At 34.3% G+C, this 21,170-nt stretch overlaps 1 protein-coding gene across 17 annotated transcripts in view; it reads left to right on the top strand.

The window, feature by feature from the left end:
- Positions 1-21,170, top strand: part of KHDRBS2 (KH RNA binding domain containing, signal transduction associated 2) — a 645,642-nt gene that overhangs the window by 90,338 nt on the left and 534,134 nt on the right. For all 17 annotated transcript variants that reach the window (XR_005789805.1, XR_005789807.1, XR_005789813.1 and 14 more), the window contains exon 2: positions 12,339-12,466. Coding sequence is in view for 6 of the 17 variants with exons in the window: in XM_040473852.1 (XP_040329786.1) it covers positions 12,339-12,466 (128 nt within the window). In the remaining 11 variants the exon portion in view is untranslated. The remainder of the gene's footprint in view (positions 1-12,338; positions 12,467-21,170) is intronic.

Here is a 21,170-nt window from a genome sequence, read left to right as displayed (position 1 = left end):
ATACCCATCACCCACCCTCCCCTCCCTCCCACCCCCTATCAGCCCTCAGTTTGTTCTCAGTTTTTAAGAGTCTCTTATGCTTTGGCTCTCTCCCACTCTAACCTCTTTTTTTCTTTCCTTCCCCTCCCCCATGGGTTTCTGTTAAGTTTCTCAGGATCCACATAAGAGTGAAACCATATGGTATCTATCTTTCTCTGTATGGCTTATTTCACTTAGCATAACACTCTCCAGTTCCATCCACGTTGCTACAAAGGGCCATATTTCATTCTTTCTCATTGCCACGTAGTACTCCATTGTGTATATAAACCACAATTTCTTTATCCATTCATCAGTTGATGGACATTTAGGCTCTTTCCATAATTTGGCTATTGTTGAGAGTGCTGCTATGAACATTGGGGTACAAGTGCCCCTATGCATCAGTACTCCTGTATCCCTTGGGTAAATTCCTGGCAGTGCTACTGCTGGGTCATAGGGTAGGTCTATTTTTAATTTTTTAGGAACCTCCACACTGTTTTCCAGAGTGGCTATACCGATTTGCATTCCCACCAACAGTGCAAGAGGGTTCCCGTTTCTCCACATCCTCTCCAGCATCTATAGTCTCCTGATTTGTTCATTTTGGCCACTCTGACTGGCGTGAGGTGATATCTGAGGCATCACAAAATTTTTAAATAAACAAAGTGAACTCAACTAGTCCATGTACAGGATCACCGCCTAGCAAATAGAAAATTTTTAGAAAACACTAGGTATCATCCTTCTTGATGTCAAGTGTTATACAACTGAGAAGTTACAGATACTATATACTATGTTATGAAGCCTATGAGTTTGAGAATATATTAGGATGTCCTTTCTACAATTTGATTTCCATTTTAAGGTGGGTTGGTGGGTGGGTAGGAGGGAACAGATGGAGCCCAGAATGCTGACCATGACTCGTCCAAGGTCATTGAGCTAGGGTGTGGCCTGTGTTATGACTGAAAGGTAGTACTGACTGAATATGCAATACACGAATTGAATGGTAGGAGTTCACAAAGAGAAATCCCCATGAGTTACTCTGTACTCCGTCCGGGCAGAGGACCTGTGAGCTGAGACAGTGAAAGCAGCCAGGGAAAGAAGGGCAGGTAGATATCAGTAATTTCACAGTTTTGGTAAAGAAAACACAAACATGGAAGTCATGGATGTGCCCTCAATAATTAACAGTCTACCTAAAGACTAGGTTCGGGGTACTAAAATGAATTGGTAGTCATTAAAATAGTTGTCGTACAGTTAATCTTGTTGAAAACAAGTAGTTGGGTTATTTTTAAATAAAGTTTAGCAGTTTCTATTTCTGTTTGAGTTATCAAAATGATTACTTTGTATGTACTTAATACTATTTGCAAAATTTTACTACGATTTACCATTAGTGAATCTGAAACAGTTATTCATGTCTTCAATAAAAGAAAAATATCATTCAATGATTAGGAACAACTTTCCATCCCTTAAAGGCTTTTGGAATTAGACCATTATCCACTATCCCTGCTGACTTTGAGTCTGAGAGATCCACTTTTTACAACATCTCTTATTGGTAGATCATTGTTCACACATAAGGCTCCTTTCTTATTATTTAAGCTGTTTTGTAAGAAACAGATTTCATTTTTCTATGCTGGGAAACACAGATTTAGGGCATAGGTTCTTCTTCTACTTTGTTAGTCTTTGGGCTAAATTCAGGGGCTTTGAAAATGAATAAAATAAATCTGCTCAGACATTAAACTATAGAAGGAGACAGATACGAAGCATTATACTATCAAAAAACATCATAATTATTGCGAGTGAAGTGTACACAAAATGCTAATTCCCATAATGTCATCATTTGATAGATTTACTTTCCTTTTTTTAGAAAAGGAATTGAGGCTAATTTGCTTAAGATTATGTAGCTAGCAAGTGACAAAGCAGCTTTTAACACCCAGAATTAACTCCAAAGACCAAAAACAGAACTTAGAGAAATTTTGTATTAGTAGAGATTGTTGGCTTAATAATTGATTATTAATACAGAATATTAAATGATTTTAAAATAAAGTATTTATTACTTATTTCTGAAATGGTTTTGAGGTAGCTGATAATAAAGCATGAGTGAAATAAGGCTAAAAATGCTATCACAGCATTGAATAAACAAAAAGTTGTAAAGAGGGTGAAAAGCAAAAAAAAAATTACACAAGAAATCCTTATCATAGGCAAGTTAGAACAAGGCAAATTTGCCTTAAAGACACTCAGCATGAGCTTCTTGGGAAGCAGGTAAGGCAAGACATAAACCTTCATGCCTCCCTCCCCAGAAGATATTTTATACAAGAATAAATTGCTAAATGATATTTTCAAGCAAAGTCTGGCTCGGTTTTTTTTAAAATCATTTTTGATTAAATAGCAATTCTCTCTACTGAGAATTGCTCTTCTCCAATTTTTAAATCCTTTTTTACCCCCTTGTTTTCCTTCTTGTATTTATAATATATGTTATATTAGCTCTTTGAACTCCTGCTTATTTATTTGAAAAGGGAGATAATTGTTACCCCACAGAGTTATGCTGCTAAAAATAAAATTCATATGTCAAAGTAACATTGGTATTTCTTCACCCATTCTTTGAGACTGACATTTAAAAGTCTGTATGTTTCTGATCAATATCAATGAAGTAAAATTTGTGCTAAATTATTTGTCAGATACTTTTATTATTATGTTAAGTTTATGTTTCACAAGCAGCAGTTGTTATTTATGTTATAATTAGCCATTCATTTTAGACTTAGATTTTTAGAATTTGAAATGCTGGAATAATACTATATTATAGAATACTGATGTCTGAAATTTTACTTGGGGGATTCTAAAAAGAAGATGAAAAGTATTCTATATTGCACTCTTTCATTCTATTAACATTAATTGGTAAAAGTTTGGTTCTTATTCAAATATGAACATCAGAAAACATTTTTACTTAGAAATTAAAGAGTATGATTTGAAGGTGGAACATATAGGATAGCCTTTGCTTAGTTATATTATGTAAATCTAAGTTGTTCATGCTCCATTTATAATAAGGACTTCTAATCATTAGGCACTTGAGCATTATTAGTATTATAAAGTCTATTCAGAAAATGTCCATAAATAAAAGAATTTTTTACAACCTCTTATTGACTTTTCGGTTTTAGACAAGCATAAATTTCAAAATAACTCAATACTGGCATCATTCCCTGTTGTTATATTTAAAGGTCATTTATATTTTATTGACAATAACTTGTTTTCTTCCCAGACTAATTCCATGTTCTTTGCTTCAATATATTTTACCTTGCATATAAATGTTCTTTTCTCTTATATCACACTGAAAATTATTTCCAAAGTCTATTTGGTAATTAAATGTATCTTGATTTTTTAAAAATTTCCTTAGAACTACAGGCTATTTGAATTTTAGAATTATAAGTCCTTGGAAGACCATGTATTTCACTTCATGAAAAAAATTTAAGCACACACACATACACACACACACACACACAAGAAAAGAAAAGAAAAGAAGAGAAGAGAAGAGAAAAGAAAAAAATTGGGCATAAACAGCTCTATGTAATTTGCTTGACTAAGAACATATTTATTATTATTTAGTATATAGTTCTAACATGATTGGTCATTCTTGGTGAAGTAAGTCAGCGTGTGTGCGCACACAACACACATGCAGACACAAGATCAATGTTATCACTAAGATCACTTATCTAGGGACTATCCTTTATTCTTCTTTCCCTCCCCCTTCACTTTCTATCTATAGTTAGGAGAGGATGTCTTACCTTCAGGATTTATCCGAAGTTTGGCCATTAGTGACTCTTCAACCTCAGTCACTGTTTCCTTCATTATTTCCTGATTTTTACTCATTTCCTTCGATATTAATCCTCCACACATGAGGTAGACTATAATTCAGTAGTAGTTATTGAGTTAATGAAAGAATAAAGTCATTACTCACATCGATTAGCTTTGATAGAATAACTGACATTCTTAAAGTCCCTGAATCATGCAAAGTATGTTCTTTTTCAAATGACTGGGAGATTATTAATTTATCTTACAAAGATTGCTTAAAATATGCAAATGCCCAATTTTAAATTTGGTTTTAAGAGAAAAGTTAATTTATATTAAATAACTGATTTTCCACGAAACAAAATAATTGTGATTTCTCTTATTGTGTAATTATATGTCATTTATATTTAAAAATATGAATCTCTATAATGTTCTAGTTATAAAAATAAATATAACCATGATAACTTGTGTAAAGCATTAATATACAGACACAGCCAAACACATCAATTTCAAGGGTTTTGATATTTCTAAATTCTTCAGCCAACTGTATTCTGAAGGTCAAAAAAATGCTAAGTAGAAGTGAATGGGAGACCGCTATTAAATACTCAACACACCCAGTTTAGGAAGTGTGAATTATGATTGCTGAGAAAAATCACATGTATTAAGAAAGTGACTTGAATATGGAGGTATAAATTCAGATATTCAAATAGAATCCTCTTGACTGAAATTTTATTCATATTTTCAGAAGGAGTTTAATCGAACTTTAAATGATTTGACACTGTTTATGCCTGGAGCTATAGAGTATACTAAACTACAAACATAGGTCAGATATTAAAATATTTTTAAAAATTATCAGCGAAATGAAAAGCCATTCTTGATATGTAGAAATTATATAGTATGATTCGTGAGTCCAGCCAGTCACCTTCCCTATTTCTCTGTGATGCTTTCTTAACCTAGAGATCAGTTTCTGTCTCCCTCTTCAGTGACATTTTACCATATCGCTCTAGTGCACTTGGTCCTTTTAAAGCTAATGTATAATTACGAGAATAATAATAAAAACAACAATGCTTTGCCAGACACTTTTCTAAACACCTTGCTTATTAATTTAGTTAATCCTCATAATACACCGAGAGTTCTTTCCTAATTTCCAGGTGTGAAACTGAGGCAGGCATTTGCAGCATGTCATATTCTAAAGCCAGAATTGTGTTTTTTGTCTTTTTTTTTTTTTTTTTTTTCTTAGAGCCAGAGCTTTAACCACTGTCTGGAACTAATTTTGTAGCAATTATTTCTAGTCCATTAAACCTTGCATTATTGTTTGCACCTCCAGGTCTCAATATCAATCTCCTTCTCTTTTTCACCCTTCTTCCCTCTCCCTCTCTTCCTTCTTCTGCCTTTCCCTCTCCCTCTCCCTAGGTCACAGTCCTCAGTTCATGTCACATTATTATATAGTTTTTTATGAAGCAGTTTTAGTCTGAATTGTTTTTAGTGTTTCTTCATTTTATTGCTTTAGTTTTCATCTTCTCAGAGCTCCAGGTATAGCTCCCTTGGAGATGAAGATGTTACCTATCTTCTACATCTTTCATTTTCTGTCAAAACTTTTCAACTTTCTGATTTTATAGTAGTGTTTAATTCTTTCCTTTGCTTCTATTTCTCTTCTTTTATCTATTTAGTCTTGTGTTATTCTTCATTTATGATATAAACTATTTCCACTTCATTCCTGAGCTCTGAAATTTTTACATGCTCCTCTAATTTATTGATTCTTATATAACCCATTTCTATTTCTTTCTTTTTTTTTTAAATTTTTTTTTCAACGTTTATTTATTTTTGGGACAGAGAGAGACAGAGCATGAATGGGGGAGGGGCAGAGAGAGAGGGAGACACAGAATCGGAAACAGGCTCCAGGCTCTGAGCCATCAGCCCAGAGCCCGACGCGGGGCTCGAACTCACGGACCGCGAGATCGTGACCTGGCTGAAGTCGGACGCTCAACCGACTGCGCCACCCAGGCGCCCCAAACCCATTTCTATTTCTGATACATTTTCCTCTTTTATTACTTTTCTAATTACATACTTTCTTCCACTCATTTTAATATTCTGTTTTTCTGCTTTGTTATCATATATTTCTCTCCTACTTTCATTTTCTGTCAATATATTATTTACTTCATTTTCCTTTTTTGTTTTCTTATTTAGTATGCTTGTATGAGGTTCAACACAATCCGTTTCTCTTTCTATTGTTTAAATGATTAAGTTTTGCCTGTGCTTTTAAGAGGTTTCTGTTGGAATAGACTGTTCAGCTTGGGTAGTGTCCTTGGTTTATGCTCCATTAGGATCTTGCTTGAGGCAGTTTTTCCCCTCTCAGGAAGGGACTTACCCTTAAAGAAGGACATTTTTGTTGTTTCTCTTTTGCTTTCTGAGGTCCTGTAGTGCTTATGCTGCCGTAGTACCTTCAGCTTTTTCCTCAGACATTGTGTGGTCTCCATCGTTTATTTCAGAATCATTCATGATTTGAAGCTTGTATAGTCTTGTCCAGTTTTATGTTTTTTTTTTTTTCTTTCTTTTGTTCAGATCATTGAGAATTCTATGTTAGAGGTCATCTATTCTTTTGAGAAGTACTTGCTTGAAATTCCTATGTTCTAGGACTCTTGGAACCATCTGAATTTTCCTTTTCCCACAATCTACCCCACACAGGACCCAGCAGAATTCCTGCTATGTTCAGTGTTTTCAGAAACCCACTTTTTAAATAGGGTTTTTGTAGATCGCCTGGATTGTGGGGATATTTTAAGAGTTTAGGGGTTTTTTTTCTTTCTTTTTTTATACTAGGCATTCTGACTTGTTTCTATAGGAGAATTAGGTGAGGTTACTCATCTAAGCCATTGGGGGGAAATGCAAGTCATAGAAACACTTCTGCCCTGTTTGTGGGAATGTGCCTAGTATATTTTATAGAACAAAATACTGGAGTTTAGTCAGATTAAGTATGTGAATACTTTATGAACCAAAATTACGCTCATATGCATATTCCAAAGAAATTCTCACACACCTTTTTCACTCCAAGATGGATCCAGTATAGGTTAAAAAAGATCTCACTGATTTATAGCTAACTTTTAACCCAACAACAGAGAATATACACCCTTTCCATGTAATGCTTATGAGTCCTGACCAAAAATTTACCCACTACGAAATCCTTTATTGAATTCTAAAATGCAGAAATAATACAGGGGCGCCTGGGTGGCCTGAGCATCGGACTCTTGATTTTGGTTCAGGTCAGGATCCCAGGGTCATGGGATCAAGCCCTATGTTGGGCTCCATGCTGAATGTGGAGTCTACTTAAGATTCTCTCTTTCTCGCTCTGTCCCTCTCCCTCTGCCCATCTCCCCTGCTTGTGTGCTCTCTCCCTGTCTAAAATAAAAAATATATAAAATAAAGTAAAATAAAATAAAAATACAAACAATGCAAATAAAAAGAGAAATTAATATCAAAGTTAAAGGCTGGAAAAAATAAATGAATTAAATATGCAAATGAATCAGTTTTTAAAAATTAAAAAAAAACACAATTAAAATGATATGCCCAAATAAAATGAAAAAGTGAAGCAAAAGCAGAACTAAAAGTTCCCTTCGAAATATCTTCTTACCTAAAATCTATAAAAAATAACTCAGTAATATCAAGGAGGATGCAGGTGAGAGGAAGGAATCCTTTGTGAAGTGGAACATTGAATATTGATTAAATTTCCATAATACCCTCAGCAATCTACAGATTCAGTGCAATCCCTGTTTAATTCCTATGGCATTTGTTTTTCAGAAATATAAAAAAAATTCTAAAATGTATATGGAATCTTAAAAGACTCCAAATAGCCAAAATAATTTTGAAGGAGAAGAACAAATTTGGAAGATTTGCAACCTGTTTTCAAAATATAATACATTGTATATATACGCCACATCTTCTTTATCCGTTTATCAGTTGATGGTCATTTGGGCTGTTTCTGTAGTTTGACTGTTGTAGATAACTCTGCTATAAACCTTAGGGTGCATGTATCCTTTTGAATTAGTATTTTTGTATTCTTTGGGTAAATACCTAGTAGTGCAATTGCTAGATTGTAGGATAGTTCTATTTTCAAATTTTGAGGAAGCTCCATACTGTTTTCCGTAGTGACCGCACCAGTTTGCATCCCCACCAACAGTGCAAGAAGGAAAAAGTGAGAGAGAGAGAGAGAGAAACAGAAACCGAAACCAAGACTCTTAGCTATAGAGAACAAACTGATGGTTACCAGTGGAGAGGCTTGGGTTAAATAGGTGATGGGTATTAAGGAGTGCCTTGTTATGAGCACCAGGTGTTGTATGAAAGTGTTGAATCACTGTATTCTACACCGAAACTAATATTACACTATATGTTAACTAACTGGAATTTAAATAAAAACTTAAAAAAAACCCTGAAAACAAAAGCAACAACAACAAAAATATAATAACAAAGCAACAGTAATCCAGACAGTGTGATACTGGCATAAAGATAGAAATACAGAGCAGTGGAACAAAATACAGAGCCCAGAAATAAGCCCTTGTGTATATGGTCAGATGTTATTCAACAAGGGTGCAAAACCATACAATGGGGAAAGGACAGTCTCTTCAACAAATCGTGTTGTAAAACTGGATATCTACATGCAAAAGAATGAAGTTGGAGTCTTGTCTCACATCATACATAAACCTAACTCAAAATGGATTAAAGACCTAAAAGTAAGATCTAAAACTATAAAACTCCAAAGAAAACATAGAGGAAAAGCTTCAAGAATTGGATTTGTCAATGATTTCTTGGATATGGCATCAAAAGCATAGGCAACAAAAGTAAAAAATAAAGGGAACTACATCAAACTAAAAGAAAACTTCTGTGGATCAAAAGAAACAATCAACAGAGTGAAAAGGTAACCTATGGGATGGGAGAAAATATTTGCAAATCATATATATGTAAAGGGTTAATGTGCAGAATGTATAATGAAATTCTACAACTCAACAACAATAAAACACATAACCCAATTAAAAATGGGCAAAAGACCTGAACAGATAATACTACAGAGAAGATAAACAAATGGTCAACAGCACATGAAATGATACTCAAGATCACTAAACATAAGAGAAAATAAAAATCACAATGAGATGTCATCTCATGCCTGTTAGGATGACCACTATCAAAAGAATAGAAAATACCAAGTGTTGGCAAGGATGCAGATAAATTGGAACTCATGTGCACTCTTTCTGCGAATATAAAATGGTGCAGTCATTATGGAAAATAGTATGGAGGTTCCTAAAAAAATTAAAATGGAATTACCATATGATCCAAAACAATTGTATATGTCCAAACAATTGTATATGTCCAAAACAATTGTATATGTCCAAAAAAATTGTATATGTCCAAAGCAATTCAAAGCAAGATCTCAAAGACACTTCTACATCCATGTTTATAGAAGTGTTATTACAATAGCCAAGAGGTAGAAATAACTCGGATATCCATTGATACAGAAAATGTGGTATGTATCTACAATGGAATGTTATATAGACTTTAAAGAGGAGGAAATCTTGACACATGCTACCACATGGATAAACCTTGAGAACATTATGTTAAATGAAACATTCCACTCATAAAAAAGCAAAAACTGTGTTATTCTACTCATATGAAGTACCTAAAGTGGTCAAGCGTAGAAAAGATAGTGAAAAGATGGTTGCCAAGGCCTGTGGGAGGGGGATGGAAAATGAGTGTTTCATGGTTCTAGAATTTTAGTTTTGCAAGCTGAAAACATTTTAGAGATGCACAGACAACAACAGAATAGACTTACCACTATTGAACTGTACACTTGAAATTATTAAATAGGAAGTACGGTTATGTGTTTTTTTATTACAAAAAGTATAATTTCTTACTATAGCTTCCATCTGACTAAAACCAGTTGGGTACAAGGTGAATACACCGATGCCCACAGGTTAACTCTGTTGTAATCTTCTCATAATTTTAGTACTATGGAGAGAGCCACTAAAAATAAGTCAATGAATGCTAAAGCAAATTCTTGAATGAATTTGGGCATTTGAATGAATATGGGCATTAATAGATAAATGGTGAAAGGAGAACAGAAGATACTAAAATGTATGTAATTTAACATTTTCAACAAAAAATAATCCTGCCCTAGTATATTAAATATGTTTTCCCAATAATATGGAAGGCAAATTTAAAGAGAGGCCATACAAACAAATATAAAAAATTATTCAACTCCTCTCCACAAAACTGTTTAGTTATTGTTAGATGACCATGGATACCATTAAATCTTTATGGATACCTATATTGTCTGAATGTTGCACAATGAACATGCATTAATTATAAAATAAAGAATTATTTTAAAGTAAAATTTAAAAAGGAAAGGTGTTGTATACATTGCTTTTCCTGGCTTTAAAATCAGGCATATTTGGCTTATACCTTTCCATGACTACCCAGTTGACAAATGCAATGACTGAGCTGTTAGTCATGTAGAGGTGTCAGGAAAGACAAGATAACTCCCTCACAATATCAGAAGGGCAAAAGACATATCAACATTTTTAAAAGGAAAGTGTAGAAATGAACAGAAAAAGCAGTGGAAATGGTATTTTATTCAACTCCATTTCTTGATGGAAAATTTATTGGAATTAATAATTGATCAAATTGCAAATGTTTAAAAATGCCTAGGGTAGTAGTAGTTTTGTAGAGAACAAATAATGTCAGACAAATTCAATTTATTTTGTGATGGAGTGAGTGATAAGGGAGAAACTATACATTTAATAGATTGGGAATTGAGTCTTTGTGTCCCACATTACAATTGCCTCAAACTAGGTATGGTATTAGGTAGGTGCATGTACCCAAAGGGCAGTGATCAACAGTTCATTGTCAGGATCAGAAGATATAATGAATATTATTTCTTTGCAGTTGTCAGAGTTCTGTATGTAATAATTGTATACGGGATTGAAAGCCTGAATAGAGAATGCTTTTTGGTTGAAAACGACAGGCAGTTAAAATGACTTGCTGGAGTGGAATAGTGAGAATCTGATGTCCTCATTCTACATAGAAATTATAGACATATTACAAATAACTTTTTTTCAACGTTTATTTATTTTTGGGACAGAGAGAGACAGAGCATGAACGGGAGAGGGGCAGAGAGAGAGGGAGACTCAGAATCGGAAACAGGCTCCAGGCTGTGAGCCACCCAGGCGCCCCAAATAACTTTTTTTCAAACAGTACAGTTTATTCTAAGATAATTGTCTTCAGGGAAATTATAGTATATACCTGAAAAAAAAGTGATTGTAAATGACTCTGTGCAAACCATGCTGTATAGCATTCATTCAGCCACTATGTGGGTAAGCAATGTGATCTTACTTCAGAAAGATTTTTTAATAATTCCACATGAGTCAAATAAACGATATGCTAAAAGATTATCTTTGGGAATACTACAGGGATTTTATGTAATGTATGTGAAATCATTTTGGGAAAGATACTAATTACAAACAACAACAAAGAACAAAGCTTTTACATGCAATACAGTATTGCTTTTACCTCCAGAAGTAGTCAGATCTTTAAAAAAATGTTTCAAAGCAATATAAATTGATATGAATTGAGAATTTCCATACTTAACAAATATCACCACCTTTCCTTTACTCCAAAATTACAGAAACAAAATTTTCTTGTTCCATCTGACAAAACTTTAAAAAGCTGTCTTAATATCTTTATTTTATTTATCTTTTACCCCCACACATAAATATGCATGCACATATATATTCACTTTCTAATTGCTCATTTTTCCCATCAGAATATAGATTCCATAAAGGCAGGGACATTTTCTTATTTTCTGCTTTCTGTTTTATCTGTGGTACCCACAATAGAGGTTTAAGAGTCTTTGTGGAATAAATTAATTTTAAAACGAAAGAATAGGTAAGTAATGTACATTTGCTCAAAAACATCCATTTTGGGAATGTTCTCATAAGGCAAAATTAGTAATTCCTCTTAAACATATGGACAGATAATTTCATGTTGATGAATATGAATGATAGCATTTACAGATTTAATCCTTTAGAAGACTTTGCTATGACCCCCTTTATAATTGCCTTGAAGTTTTGTTAGAATATAAAATAATATGCTATTTATCATTAGTATCCTATTATAGAGAATAGGAATAATTCTTAGTAAAAATAAAACATATGGCCTTAAAATATATTTTATTCTATTTATTGTCCTTAGGAAAGTTATGTTTGCTTAGATATTTTAAATAATTAAATGGCATATTCTTCCTTCCTTCTTCTTTGGTTGTAGATGTTAAAAATTAAGTTCATCATTTGTTTCATGGCAGGCAGTCACATCTTCAATGATAACTTTTTAGTTAGATTTGACAGAGGTCATCTTAATATATGGTAGCATTCACGTAGCTGTTAACAAGGTGGTGTTTAGTCCTATCAAGGTTCTTCAAAATCTTTTTTAAGAAGTCAAGTAATAAGAACAATCAGCATTATTTATGACTTCTCATCTCACTTACTGTTTTTTTCTTGTGAATTTTTTTTCAGAAATTGAAAAATTTCAAGGTTCTGATGGAAAAAAAGAAGATGAAGAAAAGAAATATCTTGATGTCATCAGCAACAAAAACATAAAGCTCTCAGAAAGGGTATTGATTCCTGTCAAGCAATATCCAAAGGTACTACAGTATATGCTTTGTTCCCATAGAATTAAGTAAAAATGATAAAAATAAGACTTGATGTTTCATTCATTGCCTTTCATGAAATCAATATTTAAAGCTTCATTATATTCGTATACACAAATATATGATACTGATATAGAAGAAAGAGAAGTCTTTGAAAGTACACTGATGAAAACAGTTTTCAACTAAAGACCGTAGCACTTTTATTCTATGAATATGTAAAACATAATTAGATATTTTAATCATTCATTTAACATGTAAATGGTTCAACAATTTGTCCAAATATGCACGCTCACTTGATTATGTTTTGGTTCATGTTACAGTGCATGTTCCTATTGTAATAAAGAGTAGAATTAATGAAACTAAATATACAGCATTAGCCAATCCACAGGAAATTATTATATGCAGGAAAGCAATCTAGTCTTTATTAGACACTTAGATTATAACCTGTAGTCTTCTGTAGTAAGGGTTCATTTATAAAAATAATTATGATGCTGCTCTCTTGAGAGTAATTTTTCACTAGACATTTTCATATCATATGACATTTGTATCACCGAATCATGATTATAAGATAGAGCATTCAGTGGCATGGTTTCATCACTTATATTCATAAATTCTAGTGGGTAAAAGGAGATTCTTTTCTTTTCTTTTCTCTTTTTTAATAAATTACATATCAAACAATGGAAACTCAGATTAGGTGGTAATTTACTTTCTGAAGAGTGAATCATAAACAATGACCGTGTAATTATCCTAATAGTAAAGATTACAGAAATAAATGCTCCAGTTTACCAATTATCTTCTAATATGATAAATTTTAATAAGTATAATTAAGTAGAATGCTGCGTTTGTAATTATTTCAAACAGGAATAAACTGTTGTAGCCCACCAAACCACAGAATTTAACTTTCAGGTGAGGTTTTTGGGCATACCAGTTCTTGGTTTTTGTGTTTTGTTTTTATTTTTGTTTTAGCTAGACTTACTCTATTACAGGAAAGGTGCGTTCAATAGATATATATTTTACACTTAAGTTTTATTAGATTTATTTCATAATCATGTTTTTATGAATATTAAATTGGGTTGCAAAATGTACATGAATATGTTTACTTAGTAATGAAATATGGTAGAAATATGGGTATTAAGAATGTGTCTTTTTTAAAGGAATTTGGTTAATTAACCTATTTTGAAGTGCAAGATCAGTTCTTTATATCATATATTTAACTATTATAGAACTTGGTCCTGTTTCTCAGAATAACACTTGTCTGTTCGCTGGATATGGGAAAGCCAGTGACAGACTCAGTACCTCCTTCTCAATAAAACGCAGCTGTATATCTCTGACCAAATCAGGTTGGGAAGGTGTGAAAGGCTTTTCAAATTGTGGTGGTTCTTCAAATGGCAGTATGAGTGATTTTTTTTAAGTTTTAATTTATTTATTTTGAGAGACAGAGTGTGTGCGTGCATGTGTGAGCCAGTGGGGGAGGGTCAGAGAGAGAGGGAGAGGAAGAGAATCCCATGCAGGCTTCCTGCTGACAGTACTGAACCCAGTGTGGGGCTCCATCCCATGAACTGTGAGATCATGAGCTGAGCCGAAATCAAGAGTCAGACCCTTAAACAACTGAACCATCCAGAAACCCCAGTATGAGTGATTTTATACTGAATATTGCAATAGTCTATATTTGATGCATAATGGTAAATATTGAAACAAGAATACTGTATAGTGTCTAATTTTTGTGTGTGATTTAATTTCATGATTTATAGGAAGATAATCAAATAACAAAACTGCTTATTTGTATTGAAACAGACCGTATCTCACCAGCAAATTCATGTATCTCCTAGAATTTTTAGAAACACAAAATGTTTAAGCCGGAACTAATCTTCAAAATCACAGACTATACAAACTTTTATCTTGCAGATGAGGTAATTGGGAAATTATGAATCAGTCAAAGACATATCTTTGTTGCAGATGGAGATACCTAGAGGTTGTTTTAGTTTCTTCACTTTTTGTGAGTCATTGCATTTTTAACTTGACTGATATGCTCACATTTTTTGTTGTTGTTTTGTTTATTTAGTTTTGAGAGAGAGAGAGAGAGCATGAGCAGGGGAGGGGCAGAGAGGGAGAGGGTGAAAGAGGATCCAAAGCAGGCTCTGTGCTGACAGCAGAGAGCCCATGTAAGGCTTGAACTCACAAACCTTAAGATCATGACCTGAACCAGTGGGACGCTCAACCACCTGAGCCACCACCTGAGCCCCTGCTCACATTTTTGTATTACTTGTTCATGTGAAAGGAATGGAAGAATGTGAAGAATGAGAGCTCCTAAAGTTAGTAGTTTTATGGAATATTATCAAATAACAACTTATGCCTTAGAAAACTTACCATTTTTAATTGATGAATAGAATGCTAAACCACTTTAAATTATTTTTAAAGGGATGTGCATTTCATACACCCCGTTATCACAATGAGAGAACTCTTAAGAGCCCTTTTACAGAAAAAGGTACTGAGAAACAGAACAGAATCATCTATCAAGTTGACCTACATTTGCTGTTGTTTGCTTTTGTACTATAATAGATTAAAACCAACTTTTTGAGGGGCGCCTGGGTGGCACAGTCGGTTAAGCGTCCGACTTCAGCCAGGTCACGATCTCGCGGTCCGTGAGTTCGAGCCCCGCGTCGGGCTCTGGGCTGATGGCTCAGAGCCTGGAGCCTGTTTCCGATTCTGTGTCTCCCTCCTTCTCTGCCCCTCCCCCGTTCATGCTCTGTCTCTCTCTGTCCCAAAGATAAATAAACGTTGAAAAAAAAATTAAAAAAAAAAAAACAAACTTTTTGAAAGCTGTGTTTGTTTCAAAAGTGGTGATTCTCTCCTGCTGAGTGATTATTGCCTACCTCTCACAAAAATATCAGTGGGGTTGAGATTACAGTCACTAGACTTGAGCCATATTTGATGTACATTTGGGGCTGTAAAATGTGTGGTGTGTGTGTGGTGTATACTATGAACTGTTGAGCAGAACACAGTCATATTTATGGGTTTAAAGTTTAATCTTTTATAACAAAAAGTGATTTATCCCTCGGGGAGTACATTGGAGAAAGACCTACTTTTCATGACTTCTCTCAGGGCCGTCTCTCCACTTGATGCCTGCTGTCTGTTTGAACTGGTAATTAGTGTATCGATGACACAGCCCTCTCCAACAAAGGGCATTAAATAACTATGGGAATTCTTGAGGACATGGCCTTATCCTGACTTTAAGACATGACCTTTTTTGGATAGATTTTATTTCAATTAGTCTCCAGTTTCAAGTTGCTGACTTATTTGAGTAATACGAGGGATTGAAAGAAGTTTAAGATTTTGAATTATAGAAAATATAAGAATGCTGTTCAAACACATTAAGAATGATTTTATCTAGCTCTAGTGCTTTATGTTTAATCACTTAATTTTACCAAATTATTATAATGAACTGCTTTTCTTATTTGTTTTCAATATTTTTGTTTGTAACAAGATTAGCAAAGAGATAGGCTTTGCACATTGATTGTTTGCATTTACAGATGTTTCAGAATCAGTGCAATTATTTCTTGATAGTCAAGTCTTCAAGGAGGTATTATGTGGCAGTGTGTTTCTCTGTCATCTTAAGCAATTCATGCAGAAGGCCTGGAGAGATTCATGCAGAAAACTCACCGTCCTTAACATGAACTCTTTCTCCTTAAATCCACACATACTGTATTTCATAGTCCAATATGCATTTGTTTTTTAAAATTTTAACATCTCCAACAGGTACGCGTATTATAATCAGAATCGTTTTACAGTCTCTATCAGGAAAGCAGTGGTCATAACTCATTACTGTTGTCTGTGAACATTGCACACATAAACTTGACCGTGCCTTCTCATATCCAGTTGTTTATTGTATTGAAAAAATGTGGATTGAGTTTTGGTTGCTGCTTAAAATGTCTTCAAAGATTGCAATATGATTTGGTATTGACTTGCCAAGCTATTACATGTACAAGAAAAGAATAGAACCATAGCTTGGGCTATAAACTTTATATTAACGAAGGCAGTATTCATCCTTGGAAGAATGAGAAAAATGCCATGATTTCTTGGTTCTCAATAAGCAGGTTTCTTACAGGACCTAAGGACCAAAGATACATATAAGTGGCTAAGTCTGTATTCTGCTTTGTTACTGCTAGACTTGCAAAAAGGCCGTCTATCACAAGCGTAGACAAATTGAGAGCACATGAGAGGATGGGAAGGCGGCCTCCCTTTGTGGGGGATCTACTCCTTGCTTTTGCAACTACACCTGTTTGGCCACCTGGGCAATCCAACCTCTCAACGCCTTTTAAAAATACCTTTTGATGTTGCCTTCAGAATCCTCTGAAATGCATCAGACCTTTCCTTCAATTAAATTTGTCTCAAGGCCCACTTTTTAGTTCTCAACTTGAGCTACTGCCAACTTTTTAAAGCTGTAGATCACCAGGAGTGTAAATCGGCCCCAAATTTGGCCCCTTTTAAGATCAAACATGGCCACGTTCCCTAGTACTGCTTTTCAAATCAATTCCTTATGTAGATTAATGCAGAAAAGTAAAGTTCCAAACTATGTTCAGAAGCACCACACCTGCCCTCTAGTTCGTCTTACTCTGCTCTGTCCCAGAGAGAGGGACTGCTTTTGTACCTGTCTGGAACCAGTCTCTGAAACCTGGTGTGTCTTCTCACAGAACTTGTTTCTTTCTTTATACCCCAAACTACAAAAACCCAAATCCAAATTCTTGATGAGTGTTATTTTTTCTAACTTTATAAGTAATCATCAGATCATTTAAGAATAAGTAGTAGAGACCCAGGGTTACTAACTGTGGAAGCTAGGACCGTATTTCAAAGTCAGTATCACCACCTACGATCTTGGAAACACCTCTCTATTTTTCTAAGCAATGTGGTTTTCTAAAAGCCATTCAGAAGCTTACATCCTAAACCTGTTTTATCTTTTCCAGACAGAGACTACTGCATAGTGTTGCTTTTTGCTTTTCTAAAGGAAAGGGAAGAGAGGATTGATCGAGCTTTGTGATTTCAGTTTCACTCATATCAGTTTCCTAGTCTCTCACCTGTGAATGTAAATCTCAATTGGAAAATAACATGACACTCAGATTCACATTTTCTATAAGAAAAAAAAAATTCCAAAATGCTATGGACTGCATTCTCTCTAGTAGAATGGCCTGTGAAATAACTCTGTTTTCTAGCACAATTTAGAAATTTGCAGTGATGTTATGTCTTGTCCTTGTCTTTTCCAATGACCTTTTAACTGATGCCTATCCTGTGTATGTATGTATGTGTTTTTTAAAGTTTATGTATTTTTGGGCGCCTGGATAGCTCAGTCGGTTAAGCTCAGTCTGACTTTGGCTCAGGTCTATGAGTTCATGCCCTCCATCGGGCTCTGTGATGACAGCTCAGAGCCTGGAGCCTGCTTCGGATTCTGTGTCTCCCTCTCTCACTTCTCCTCCCCCTCTCACACTCTGTCTCTCTCTCTGTCTCTCTCTCAAAAATAAATAAACATTGAAAAAAACCCGAAATTTATTTATTTTGAGAGAGAGCAAGTGGGGGAGGGGCAGAGAGAGAGGGAGAGAGAGAATCCCAGGCAGGCTCTGCACTGTCATCATGGAGCCTGATGTGGGTTTTGAACTCATGGACCGTGAGATCATGACCTGAGTTGAATCAAGAGTCGGACGCTTAACCGACTGAGCCACCCAGGCACCCCTTTCCCATGTGTTTAAATATTATTTTCTATTTAGTACTTAAAATATTTTTTGTCTCTGTGCAACACCTGTGTCTTCCTAATCCTTAATTATGTGCTTCTCACCACATCCTTTTTTTATGGGCTCAGCACAACCTCACAAAATTTGTCCTTGAAATAATCTTTCTTTACTATATCTAGATCTCTTAGAGAATAGTAAGTCTGTTTTAATTTCTTGTTTCCTTTCTGCCAGGTTATTTCACATTTAACTTCAAATGGAAAACTGAAAACTACTTCAAAAGGATCATTAAAATGCAAGTGCCTTTTGAAATGTGTCCAAACCTGTATCCCAACTCAAGGGTTCCTTGAGGGTGAAAAGATCATCCACCTCATATTCCCTTCTGTAATCTTGCCATTCTTCATTTGCTTATTTGTTCATTTATTTGTTTAAGTCAGTGAGCCTTGAGTAAGTTTCTTTGCACCCATTAGAATACAGATGGTTTTTCTGTCATTTCTTCTGTTGTTGCCGTAGATGTGGCTTCTTACATAAATAGATCTTTAAGAGACTAGAGAAGAAAGACAACTTAAAATTAAGAGACAGTACATTACCAATCAAATGGATTCCCATATTATTACTGACCTTGAAGGACTTATTGACATATAGAAGCAAGTGAATTTGATATAAATTCAAGCACTATATATATTAAGATTAGCAGAAAAGCCCACTTTCTTTGGAAAGGATATAGGAATTAAAAATTAACAACCAAACATCTAGATAAGGGATTACTGTTACTTGTAATACTAAGTTAGAACCTGACTATAACCAAATTTTGAAAGAAATTTAGATCGATGTAGAAAAATTGTGACTTTTTTTGGCTTTTTTCAGACTTAAGTGATTGGTAAATTTATGTAACACATTTAAATGTCTACCATGTTATAAGAAGTGTTCTTAAAAATATATAGCTTTCACAAGGATATCAGAAAAAATAAAACATTGTAAGAATTCAGTTATGAATATCAATGCAAGAGCTTTAAATTATTACCAAATGTTGTGTACCTGAGTTCATATCATCATTATTCACAATAGCCAGAAAGTAGAAATAACCCAAATATCCTCAACAGATAAATCAAAAAAATATATATATATATACACACACACATATATATGTGTGTGTGTGTGTGTGTGTATAAATATACATACATAACAATATTATTCAGCCTTAAACAGCAATGAAATTGAGCTACATGTTACAAATGGATGAACATTGACAGCATGTTAAGTAAAATAAGTCAGACACAAAACGACAAATATTGTATAATTCCACTTATATGAGGTACTCAGAACTGGCAAATTCAGACACAGAAAGTGAAATAGCGGTTACCAGGGGCTGTGGAGAGGTAAAATGGAGAGTTATTGTCTAATGGATATAAAATTTGTCTTTAGGATGATGAAAAGTTCTGGAAATGGATGTGGTGATGATTGCACAACATCATGAATGTACTTAGAGTCACTGAATTGCGCATTTAAAAATAGGTTAAACTAGGTCACCTCGGTAGCTCAGTGAGTAAGCCTCTGACTCTTGATTTTGACTCAGGTCGTGAGTCGGGCTCTACACTGACAGGGCAGAACCTGCTGGGATTCTCTCTCCCTCTCTCTCTCTGCTTCTCCCCAACTTGTGCATACCTCTGCTCTCTGTCTTTCAAAATAAATAAACTTAAAAAATAATTAAAATAGTAAATTTTATATCTGTTTTATCACAATAAAAATGATGTTATAAAAATTCTAGCAAATGCATTTAAATGGCACATTACAAGCAAAATAAATTACACCCAAATGTGTTTTATTTCAGGGATGCAAGACTGGTTTAGTACTGAAACATACTTTTAAAAATTTACTGAATTTTAGCATCAATCATTTGATAACATAGATTTCCCATTCCTTGTGAAATAAACATAGACATATATTCTAGAATGTACGTATAATGTGTAATCAGAGTGAAGAAATCCTTTCTCAATAAATGTTGGAAAAATAACTAGTGAGGCATTTAGGGGCAAGGGAAAAGTAAGACTAAATCCCTAACTCATCTTTACACCAACATAAATCTCAACTGGCCTAAGATTAAATGCAATTAAAAAAGTAGAATATATTATGGGAAATTTATTTCCTAACATTTAATTGAGGTAAAGCTTTTCAAAAAGAAATGGAAAATACTAAAGCCATAAGTAAACAATTAAAATATTTTGTAACATAAAACTAAAACTTCTGTACAGGGAAGAATGTAATGATGATTACCAGAATTAAAGGTCACAATAAAATGCCGAACTGGTATGACTATTTGAGAAATATTTGAAACACATAACAGAAAGTGCATTTTCTTTATATGTAAGGGGCTCAATTTTTCTATTGGACAAGAAATTAATGATACTGACACATGTACTATTTAAAGCAAATAGAAAAAAGTCCTGAACCTTACTTATTAGAAAAATCAAGTCAGGGGCGCCTGGGTGGCGCAGTCGGTTAAGCATCCGACTTCAGCCAGGTCACGATCTCGCGGTCCGTGAGTTCGAGCCCCGCGTCAGGCTCTGGGCTGATGGCTCAGAGCCTGGAGCCTGTTTCCGATTCTGTGTCTCCCTCTCTCTCTGCCCCTCCCCCGTTCATGCTCTGTCTCTCTCTGTCCCAAAAATAAATAAACATTGAAAAAAAAAATTAAAAAAAAAAAGAAAAATCAAGTCAGATGAATTTGAAATGCCTGTTTTCTATCAGACTGACTAAGAAGTTTGATTATAACCAAAAATAATATTAGGGTATGGGGAAAAATACACTCCATAACCTGTTGCTCAGAGCATTGAGATTTGGGGGAGCACTTTTGCAAAGTCAATGAAAATCACAAAGGCACAGACTTTTGGAAACAGTTGGATATCTAACAATTTATTTAAGAATTATATATTTACACACATATGTAATGTTAAGTGAAAGCATAAAATATTATAGTTTGTTCC

Source organism: Herpailurus yagouaroundi, unplaced genomic scaffold (assembly GCF_014898765.1).
Source record: "Herpailurus yagouaroundi ecotype Mexico unplaced genomic scaffold, PumYag 139, whole genome shotgun sequence".
Classification (NCBI taxonomy): domain Eukaryota; kingdom Metazoa; phylum Chordata; class Mammalia; order Carnivora; family Felidae; genus Herpailurus; species Herpailurus yagouaroundi.
Note: the sequence above shows the minus strand (reverse complement) of the source record. Positions and strands in the feature narration are given on the sequence as shown.